Source organism: Egretta garzetta, unplaced genomic scaffold (assembly GCF_000687185.1).
Source record: "Egretta garzetta isolate BGI_Z169 unplaced genomic scaffold, ASM68718v1 scaffold1, whole genome shotgun sequence".
NCBI lineage: Eukaryota > Metazoa > Chordata > Aves > Pelecaniformes > Ardeidae > Egretta > Egretta garzetta.
The window spans coordinates 1113236-1124673 of record NW_009258542.1 but is presented as its reverse complement, the minus strand read 5'-3'; the positions used below and the strand labels follow the sequence as shown (position 1 = coordinate 1124673).

Genomic DNA, 11438 nt, shown 5'->3' with positions numbered 1-11438 from the left:
TCTGGGCATGCCTGTGCACACGGTGGGTGATGGCTCTGTGGAGATGGAGCTGGGTAGTGTGGTGGGAACCTGCAGCCAAGCAAACAGTCCCTGCCTTGCACCTGTAGATGCACCTAACCATGTGCAGCTCTGGACATCAGTAGGTAGGTTTTGGGTGCAACAGCAGGGTTGGAGAGGTGCTCTCTGTCTCCGAGGGCCGGAGCTGGCTCAGGGTGTGCTTCCATACACCGTTCAATCTACGTTGGGGCAGTTATGGGAAGCAGGAGCCTGCCCACTTCTCCATCCTTGACTGTTGATTCTCTCTTTCTCTGGTGCTGGACCAAATGTTTGTGTGCCCATGCTGCGAACCTGGTCTGGCTGCAGACCATCAAGTAATAATAATATGAATAACCAGCTTGCTGGGTTAATTTTCAGCTGGATCAGACTCCCTGTGCAGCTGCATAGGAGCTACCGCTGTCTTTACTAGCAGTGATCGTGAGCGTGCAGAGGGCGAGATGGTTCCCTCCAGCTGCAAGATGGTGTTAGATAAACCGAAGCCAGCTGTGAAACCACAGCATCATGCTGCTGCCCAGGGAGCCGAGCAGGGACGCTATGACCTCCCATGGACACGCAGGCACGAGGACACGGGGCACTCGGTCTGCTTTGCGGCTCTGCTACCGGCCGGTGTACCTGCCTGCTTGTGCGAGGGCAAGTGAAACGGCATGTCTGGAGCATCGCTGTGGCAGCAAGAGCAGCAAAACTATGCACAAAGTGTTCCTGGCAAGGGAAACACTTGCCTGGGGAAGGGCCATTTTTTTCAGAGCAACTTCTGGGGCTCCCTTGGGCCGCCATCCATCTACAGGGCATCGCCTTCTCCCCTCTTCCCCTCCCGCGGTGTGGGAAAGCGAAACAGAGGAGCCAGCTTCTCCGCCGTCACCCCCAAGGGAAAGGTGCTCGTGGTCTGTGTGACCGAGTGAGGGGAGGTGGGGAGGGCTGTAGGCTGCCTGTCTTCATGAAGGCCAGTTTTGGCAATAACGTGGAAAAGACAGAAATGCGGTAATAGCCACATGAAAAGGAAAGTGAGCACTAACATGCCTGTCCAGAAGCAGTGGGTAACCCACAGCTTGGCCTTTCTCCGAAGACTCTGAAAGTGCCTTGCATCTGACGGCAGCTTGAGGAAGTTGGGAGGTAGCTCCATAGAGCCTTAGCAGTCAGAGAAAACCTGCCACGCCTCTATGCTGATAGTAGGCTTTAAAATGTTTTTGTTTTTTTTTTTTCACTTTCCTTTTCTCTTGAATTGCTGTGGAAGTAATGGAGTGTTTGGTGGTAAAAACAGGAGAAACAAAATAATGCCTTATTATCTTTTAAACCAAATGTGCTCGATAATTCGCTGACGTTTTGCTCTCTTGAAATCACTTTGAGTTACCCAAGATCTCCATGCAAAACCTGTTTGTTGTCATTTACAGGGCCTTCGCTACAGTTCAGCAGAGGGGGTTTTTCTGTGCTGCCAAAGCTATGAGTGAATGCATGAGTTGGTCCTCTCCGGCCTTCTCCTAAGAGCACCCGAGCAACATCATCCTGGAGGGGTTTTTGTCCAGGCAGCGCAGGATAATTTTCATAAACCTTTTCCTTAATGGTTGCTGCTCTCAGGCTTCCAACTCCTTGCGTAGGATTGGAAACAAATTCTCCAGGACTGATCTTGATGCGGTTTGGTTTCTGTTGTGCTCTGAAGAGGATGAGAACTTTAGGATCTGGACTGCAGGGAAGCGATCAGGTGCATCGCTGCTGTCCAAGGAGAAAGGCATTGAGAGAAAAGACTTGTTCCAAGGGGATCTTCTGTTGTCCCTCTCACGTAAGGCGATTGAACGGGTAGGAAAAGGGACGTGTAAGAGTCCCAGCATGCCATCCCCTCATGCAGCAGCTTCTTTGCAGCTTCAGGGTGCTGCAGGCACCACCCCGCCTAGCACCATCTGAGTCAATCCGAGTGGCTGGGCTCCAGTCTGCATGCTGGTTTTCACCCCTTTTTTCCCTTTTCCTTCATTAAAAGGTTGCAAAACACCCATGTCTGTACTCCTCCTGCCCATGTCTTCACAACCTGTCCTTGGGTGGCTGGCAAGCCACTTGGACTACCAATTCGGAGGGAATGTAATGATTTCTATTTATACTCTTTTGGCTTGTGTATCTTCTGAGCTGAAAGTTGAAAAACTCGTTCATGGTTGTTTTGAGGATTTCTGAATATGAATCACAAGGAAGTTGCATAACACTGCAGCATTTCCTCCTATTGCTCAGGGCTTTACAAACACTGCGCTCCTCCAGGGAGACCAAGGAAATCTGGCAGGACTGGCCCATTTTGACTGTAGTTTTAGTCTAAATGGAAAGTCTGGGTTGAAGGGCAGGTCCCAGCAGTAGCAAAAGGAGCATAAGGTGGAATCTTCCATGCCAGGGCATGGACTGGGTGGCTGAAATGGTGGGCTCCTTCTCAAATGGGGATCCCTCTGTCTGCAAACCAGGACTGCTGGCCCTGTTGTTGGTTAAGGCTTTCTATAAATCACTGCCACCTCCCACCTCTGAGGAGCTAGGCAATTATTTCCTCCAGATTCGGGCAGAATTTTGTGCCGATATTGGAACCTGACTGATTTGGGGAACTGTGCTGAGCGTCTCGCAACCTCCAAGGGATGCAGCTTAGGTTGGGCCATTTTGAATTTGAAATCAAAAGCTGCTTTGTATATGAAATGTAGTGTATTCATATAAAGGATGTGTGCACACATGCAAGTGCCGTATGAAAGCACGGTTTATTTATTGTTGGAGGTTAATAAACATCATGGCCAGCCAGCGTGAACCCTGAAATGAGGAAATAAACGTAAAATTACTCAATATCATATTTTCTTAGTTCCTCTTCCAAACCCCCAGCTAACTTCCTTTTCCTTTGCTCTTCCCACAATCTAGTTTCATCCCAAACAACCCACATACCTGTTCGCCCTTTGCATGCTTATGTGTGTAGTTCATTTGGGATCAGGTTGGAAAATCCGATGGATTGGATTCTTCTTGGATTACCTGTATGCAAGCGGAAGATGGCATCAGGCCATGAATGGTGGCTGTAGAAGTATTTTAGGCTATTGATGGTGGTCGCTGGAGGATTTTTGATTATGAAAATCCACACCTTATGTTTTTATTACCTGCAGCTCCAGTGTAGGTGTTTATAGTAGTAATGATGGATTTGAAGTCTGAGGAGGGACTGGAGTAGGCACAGCAGTCTGCATTACTTCTTCTGCCCATAGTTTGGTCCACGTGATGTTGGAGACATGAGTCGAGGAGAAAGCAAGCAGCTGGGTAGGATGTAAAGCGAGTTATTCTCCGGCTCGTCCCACCGGCAGCGAGGGAGCAGGGCAGCTTGGTCCTGGTTCCTGGGCTGTCTGCTCTAGCTAGCACACCCTGGACCATCGCAGGCCTCTTAATGGTCTGCATAAAACAGTTTCCTCTGCAAAATGTGGTGTGTATTTGGTGAAATATTTCACCAGGAAGAATTAACTTATTCTTTGAGGAGTTGTCTTAAGCATCGAGTCAATAATTAAACACAGTGCAAGTGTTCTGGGGGAGATTTTAACTTTGCAGGAAAATTTTGAAATAATCGTAAATTGCTATTTCTGTTGTGCTGTTATAAAATTTATGCTTCTGGATTACTTGGAGATGAATCTCAGAGTTTTTCAATAATAGGTCATAAAGGCCTTGTTTAAGCCTCCAAATAGCAGTGATTCTGCAGTAATTAAGCAGCAGTAGCTTCCACTAACAAAGGTACGATCTGGTTTTGTTCTGGAGAGTTCAGAGGTGAGCAACAAGGATGATGAGGGGACTGGAGTGTCTCCCCTACGAGGAAAGGCTGGGGGAGCTGGGCTTGTTCAGCCTGAAGAAGAGAAGACTGAGAGGGGATCTCATCAACACGTACAAATATCTCAAGGGTGGGTGTCACGAGGACAGAGCCAGACTCTTCTCAGTGGTGCCCAGCAACAGGGCAAGGGATGATGGGCACAAACTGAAGTGTAAGAGGTTTCAGTTGAATATGAGGAAAAACTTCTTGACTTTGAGGGTGACAGAGCCCTGGCCCAGGCTGCCCAGGGGGGCTGTGGAGTCTCCTTCTCTGGAGATATTCAACCCCCACCTGGACGCTGTCCTGTGCCCCCTGCTCTGGGTGAGCCTGCTTGAGCAGGGGGGTGGCACTGGGTGAGCTCCCGAGGTCCCTTCCAACCCCCGCCAGTCTGGGATTCTGTGGATATTTGACCATCTACAGTATGACTTTAGAAAACTAAACTGAAGGCATCAAGGTCTGCAAATTTTATGTTAGGTTAATATATGTATTTTTTCTGTTAACATCACTTCTGAAACTTCCTAGTAAAGATATTTTGGCTCTGAAGATACAATCAAATGGGAATAATTAGCGAGAGCGTGATGGTAAAAAGATTGTGGTGCCGCAGGGTAGGGATTTGTCTCCAAGTTAGTCACTAGCCCCAATTTTGTGAGTTTTATAACTGAGCCTGTTCCCACAGGCGGTATGTGGGACACGAGCCCTTCACCTCTCAGCGAATGCTTTCTTCTCTCCAACTTCCTACCCTTTGTTGGTGACTAATACTGAAAAGCGAAAGAAGCGTTTTACTTCATGAGAAGCTTTCTGGGTTTAGGTCTCTTTTCTCCAGAGTGTGTTAACAACAGGAAAATGGTGTGTGTGCATATACAAATACGTGTGTTTTATGGTGGTTTATCGTCTGGCTCTATCCCGGGCGATGCGCGTGCCTGCAGAACTGCCTGTTCTCAGCAAACCCCTCACGGGCTGGCTGCTAAATGTTGTTACCCCCCGAGGTGTCGCCGTGCTGTCCCTTCACACTCAGGCTGGCACAAGCGTCGCAGCCCCACGTCTCGGCAGAGAGGGTTTGGGGGGGGGCGGGGGGGGGGAGATATACCTGCCTCTCTCTTCAAATCCAGCCCTGGGCAGTTGTTCGGAAGAGGTCTTTCCAGGCTGCGCACTCCCAGCCTGGTGCCCATCTCTCCCAACACCTCTTCCAGGAGAGCCGTGGCCGCAGCCGCAGGTCTCGGTGCTGCGTCCTGAGCCACGGTGCAGCCGGTGCTCCGGCGGTGCCCGTCCGTGTGCTGCAAGCAGTGAGCCTGGGGTAGGGCAGAGGGCATTGCTCTGGAGATCTCGCAACGATTCCATGACTGTTTTGTCCTTTGCCATACAAAATTTTTAGTCCCTTACACAACCAAGTGAGGTGTTTCCCACTCGGCACGCTCGCTGTCCCTTTAGTCCCCTGCCTCGGCAGAGCAGACGTGCAGCAGGCACGGGCGGGCAGCCCTGAACCTGGGGGAGATGCTCACGGCCAAAGGCTTTGCGTGGTTGGCAGGCAGCGGGGGGACGGTGCCTGTGCTGGGTTCAAACCTGGTGAAGGAGAAACAGCCATGGTCACCCCGCTGGCTGCATCTGCAGACCGGTGCTTGTGCCCAGGGACCGTGGGCAGTGGTGGGCTCGGGCTGCCAGGCGGACCTGGGACAACAGGGGTGGCTTCACCGCTTCTGCTGGAGGAGCAGCTCTCCCTGGAGAGCTTCAAAAATCCTTGTTGTCTGAACACAGATCCAGGGCTGGAGCAACCCAGTAGCTATGGGGTTACTGGAGGTTCCCCCAGCCGTGGTGAGTTTTTCTGTGTGTTGAGCTTTTCTGTTCTGGTCTGGGTTGCAGAGCTTGCTCACCCAAATCAGGCAGCCCAGAGAGCACCCTGTGCGTGGGGCATGCCAGGGAGCGTGGGGCCTCCACTGCCTCTGCCCCATGACAGAAGTGATTTGATTTATAATTTTCTGCAGTGCTGTAAAGATGAGTTGACAGCGTAACACCGTGGTGGAGTTACAAGGAGGATGGTGCAGGGGCAAGCATGCCCCTGTCTGAACAATCTGTAAATTTATTTTTGTCAGTAATCAATGGAGACTTGGGTATAATGAATAGTAAGAACCTCTTTAAGATTCAGCACCCTTTCGCAGGGAAGAAGCTTGGTCCATCAACTGACTTGCATATGAAGCTTAATCTTAAAATGCACCCTTGTGCTTTAAGCCCTGTATATTTTCAAGGCTGCTTTGGAAAGAGAGTAAAGCCAAGCTGGGCAGGAGCAACCTTTGCTGTGCCAAGACCCCGAGGGGTCTCCGCAGGCTGGGCACATTTTTGACAGCGGGGCGGATGATGGCCCTTAGGGCGCTGAAGGAGCTTCGCGCTTGGACCTCTTACACAGCAGACCTTTCTTCAAACTTGGAAACTTTCTCTTATCCTAAAAAAATCTCTCTCTTCAAAAGGCTTGAGGCAGTATAGAAAAAGGATTTCTTTTTAAAAGTAATGTTTTTCTTGGAAAAGGAAATGATATTACAGAATTGGGGCTTGGTTAAAAGCTTGATGTATAGAGTGGTGTTAATGGATTAACACACTGACAATGGATAAAAGGTTTGTCCTTAATAAGATGGATGTCGGGTGACAGTATCTCCTTGTTTTATGGTTGCCTAGTTGACCTCTGCGTGAAATTTCCTTTTCACTGTGCGCATACTTTGCAATTAATGGCATAAGCATATTGTGTTGCCTTGTCTAGGCTTTTCCCTTTTTTAAAAGAGCAGTCTCTGGTGATTAACAACCTCTCTATTGTTTCACGTAACCAAACTGGAAAAGCGAATCTGCAGGCAGACACATTTCCCCCTGTCGCTGGCATGCTGTGCACCAGAACTTGAGCTGCATGACTTGGTCCTTTGAGCCTGGGCAGCAGAGGACACCACTGGGAGAAGGACAGCAGATAGCAAATCTGTGCCAGGAAGCACGTCAGGTGCCAGAGCAAGTGGCTGAAAGCTGGACTGACCCAGAAGAACTGGAATATATTTTGGTGTCCCAAGCGCGGGAGCTGGTGTGCGCTCAGCAAAGGGCAGTGGCCAGGCTGGGACCGCGGCCCCGAGTGAAGCTGGGTGCTGACTGGGTGGACCTCTGGGGTTGTAACCCATCCGTAGCTGGAAAGCAAGGCTGTAAGAGCCAAATCACCCTTTTATTATATATAGTGTTAATCTGGATGTCTGGGGTGAGCCAGGGTAGGGTGCAGGGCTTGAAGTCTGTGTGGGATCCCAAGGGAAGGGCAAGCCTTTAAATAAGGGTTACCTCAAGCTGTCTTCCTGGTCCCTTCAATGAGTCCTCATCACTGGTACTGAAGTTGGAGAGAAAAACTTCTTTAGGGAAAGCTGACTTCGTGGCCAGGGCTGCTAGGCAGCACCACTGGCGGAGGAGCCCACTGTTGGTTTCCTTCCCTCTTTTCACTTACTTTCTTGGTATAAACACTGTTCCTGGAGGAAAACTTGCTTGCTGACTACAGCTCTTTTTGCTGCTGAATCATCCCCCAGTTTCCAGATGTGGGATGATAGATTTTCTCCTGCAAACAAAAATCTCTACTTTGTCTTGCGTTGCGTAGCAAGGTGCCCTGGGATGGGGGAGAGGGAAGGTGCTCCTTGGGAAATGTTCCAGGAAGAGTGGGAGTTAGTGTTGAAGGGTCAGTCTCTGCCCAAACCCCCCAGTTTTGAGCTACACCGTTAAGATTTGCCCTTCCTTGAAGGTGTCCTGGGTGGTGGAGCTGATGCAAGCTGTCCTGCCACCCTCTGGCTGGTGCTTTGTGGTGGATGGCATCGAGGGACAGGTCTCCCTTCGTTAAAGATAAACCTGCAGGAGACAAATCAACAGGCTCATTTCATTCTTTAACGCCTAACTAGGTTCCCTCGGTCAGCTCACTGCCCCGACTGGCACGTGCAGCCAGCATGCAGGGCGAAAGCTGCTCGCGTCTGCTTTGCCACCGCAGAGGTGTCCATGGAGCAGCAGCTTCGGTGGCTCTCTGCAAGGCTGGCAGCGTGGCCGATAGGCAGGAGAGCACAGGAATAGCCTGTGTTTTGATGACCTGCAAGGAAGGCATCTGTTTAAGTGGCCTAACGGTGATGTCCTATGTGAGACACAGCCTTTTTGGGGGGGTTTTTTGGTATGGGCAGTGGGGATCTTGGGCTGGTGGTGGGGCACCCAGGGCGAGCACGGTGGTGAGCTCTGCTGCGGTCAGCGGCGTGCGTGTCTGGCTGCCGCTGGCACTGATCCTTTGGGGATGCTGTACTCCCAGCTTCCCAGCCCGGTGCTTCTGCTGGAGCTCTCGGGAGAAATCCCAACAGCAGGGACCCCACTGGAAGCACACAGACCCCCACACCCCAGGGCAGCTTCTGAATCCCTGTCCTCGGTGTTAATGCCATTAACTGGGAGCCTGCGGTGGGAAAGGTCGAGAAGCGCTTGCCTGCCCGATGGCAGATGGGAGCCTCCCCTCCTCCCCGCTCCCTTCGGATGTGTTGGACGTTGCTGCCTTGCGTGTTGCTATCAACATCGCCTTTGGAAACTTTCCTTCCCCGCTTGCTATTTCTGGAGGGAGCATGTGATTAAATCAGTTCCCCGTGCTTCTCTCCGGGTGGAAGGGGGCTCCCAGCTTTGTTCCCAGCAGAGGAAGGGTGTGCACGCCGCTGCTTTGTTTCGCAGCCCACCCAGGCCTTTTTTCCTGTTGGAGCGGCTGCTGCCATGCTCGGCTCCCGCTAGCGATGCTGATGGAGCACCGGTGTCTGTTTCTGTTGGGGCTCTGGGTTGAGGGAGGATTATTTTAAAACCTTTTACTCTGTTAAGCTAGAGAAATACAACCTGTCTGAAGGCTGATCTTCTTACAGCTGCAGTTTTCATTATGCTAGGCTTTATAAATCGTTCTCAAACTGTGTTTAAAACCTTCTGCCACGTTTTTTCCCCTTTTTATGGTATCCCCTGAAACATTACTTTCATCTAAAGTAGCCAAACTGTGATTGGGAGAGCGCTGCTGTTTGATGACAGGAGAGTCTTGGGACGAAGCCACGGAGCTGGCTCAGAGGGCGGCTCTGTCGCGGGCAGAGCTGGGTGCCTTGCCTCATCCTTCTGCGTTTCAGGTCCGCTCTGAATTAATGATATTTCTTTTCCTCTCTTACTCTTTGCCTGGCTCGATCATTCGGGCTGTAAGTACTTGTGAGTGAGGGTGGCTTCCTACCCCTTGCCTGAGCTGCGTCTACCAGATGTTACTGTAATGCCCGTAAGGCGTAAAGGGAATTTTCTGCTTTGCTCCAAGTTCATATCCTTTATGCACGTCTTTGAGAAGAGCATAGAGGAGAGGAATGCCCACCTTTGTTTGGTTTAAAAGCCCCTTCAGTTTCTGGGTTTACCTAGTCCATCCCATTTGGATTCCCTTATTTTAAGAACTGTCCTTGTTGTTATTTTAATACAACTCCAAGGCTGTGGCAAGCCAACATATTTTGAACATAGGAGGCTGTGGTGGTGTTTTGCTGGGGGAGGTCGAGACAGGTCCTCCTGGCATCTGTCACCAGTCGGGGTGACACCGGACGCGTCAGCAGTCCCTTCCCAGGCGGAGCCAGGGTCTTCATAAGACTTTCTTCTTGTGTTTTCCAGGTCTACAATTCGAACAAGGACAACCAAAGCGAAGGCAGTAAGTATTTCTTTTCAAGCAGAACCCTTGAAAAGGTGGCTGTGCTGTGTGTGCAGACTCTGGGAGAAGCTGAGTTGCTGGCAGAGGGGACACCGGGCTGTGCTGTAGTCCCTTGAGCCAGGGGCTCGGTGTGGGGACCTCAGGGTGGCCCTGGGAAGGAGCTGGCTCCGGTGCCTAGCAGGGAACTGGTGCAGAAACTTGCTGGTGGGACTTGGGGCCATGGAGGGTGATGCTGAGCCATTCCCTTGGCACTTTGGGGTGCATCCCCTCCTGCCCACCCTGCAGCCTGGTGTCCCCAGGCTGCAGCAGCGGTGCAGGGGGTGCTGGCATGCCTTGGGACCGGCTCCTTTCACATTGACGTGGCCATCTTGGGCCAACCAGGTCTCCTTTCTGAACCAGAGCATGGAGGATGAATGTGCCTTTTCCAAAGGGAACTGGAGCAAAAATATAAAGAGTAGGGAGGTGCCACCTAATCAGGATTGTCAACAAGAGCTCCTAAAAAAAAGAAATGCTGTTTTTATTGTAGTTCGGGCAATCAAAGACTTGAGTCAAGAAAGCACTTGTTTTTCTTCCTAGAGGAGCAGTTGCACCTGGTCCTGGCTCTTATGTTCTGTGTTTCAAAACCCTTAATTGAGCCATTTCCCAGTAGGTTTGAATTGCCATAATTGCAATACTCAAAGCTCTGATCCCTTCCCTCCTTCCCCCAAAGTCATTGGTCACGCGGGAGCCCAGCCCGGGTTGACGGTTAGTAAATAGTTCATTTTTATGCTGCCTCAGACAGGGCATTTTCATCTTGAGTAGAAGCATTTTTCTCATAATAATAGGTGTAATTTGCAGATAATGTTCCTCGCACCCATTTTCAGCCCTTGCACAAAACAGTCTCTTCCTCCTCTCTGCTCTCTCCGATGTGGCTTCTCCCTTCCCTGTTGGTCCTCCGTGTCGTCAGCTGCTCATCCATCTCATCCCGTATGGATTCCTCTTGGCTTTATGCGACCCAGATGATCCTCGCAGTTAAATTCTGTGCCTCACGCTTGTGAAGGACGGTATGGTTAATGCCCCAGCTGGGATTTGAAATCTGTGTAGAACAGCTCCATCTTTTCTCCATTGCACAGTGGGGCAAAATGAGTTTTCTGAGGCACAGACAACAGGACTTGCTCAATTCTGTCCTGGCCTGGCCATGAGATGTCACTGCTCTGTGTCCCCTGCACACAACCTCTGGCTCTACCAGGACAGTACGTGGTGACTTGGCTCAAGAAATGTGTTAAAATAACCATTTTCTAAACTTTGTTGAGGGGTGATGCGAAAGCAGGGAAAACATCAGGGATGGGGATGGGAGGAAGGATTGGTGAAGCGATTGCTGCTTCTGAAAGAAGCACTTGTCAAACTGTGACCTTCCCGTCTTACGTGCTGTCAGCCAGAAATCCTCCCGGGGGTGTGACTTACGCTGGAGTTGTCCTGCAAAGTCATGGCGACTCATATAGAGACGGTAAGAGCTCAAATCAAGTGTATCCGTGATTTTCCTGGGGTTATTTGTATTGTCTAATCCCGGTCTTCAGCTGCCAAGTTTGCAACGGATCCCAGGTCGGGGCTCCTAAATGCCTCTTGCGGGTTTCCTTGGGTAAGGGCTGCCTGGGTGATGGTGCTCCAGCTGGGCTCTTTGCTGCCAGACTGATTCTGCTGCCGGAGCACGGGCTCCTGCCCGTGGTTATTTGTGCACAGCCTCATCGCGGGCCTGCGTTAGCAGGGACGTGGGCAGGACCGGGCTGGCCTGCTGTGGCTGCTGCTGGCACATAAATAGATTAGTTTCGTGGGCTTAGTCTGAGACGGGCATATGTGTCGGTGGGGAATCATAGAATCATAGAATGTTTTGGGGGGGAAGGGACCCCTAGAGGTCACCCAGCCCAACCCCCCTGCAGG

General features: G+C 50.9%; 1 protein-coding gene across 1 annotated transcript in view; it reads left to right on the top strand.

Moving 5' to 3' along the window:
- The window catches only part of ARHGAP26 (Rho GTPase activating protein 26), a 152385-nt gene that overhangs the window by 49676 nt on the left and 91271 nt on the right, over positions 1-11438 (top strand). Inside the window, exon 13 of the mRNA XM_035902657.1 lies at positions 9485-9521. Coding sequence (XP_035758550.1) covers positions 9485-9521 — 37 coding nt within the window. The remainder of the gene's footprint in view (positions 1-9484; positions 9522-11438) is intronic.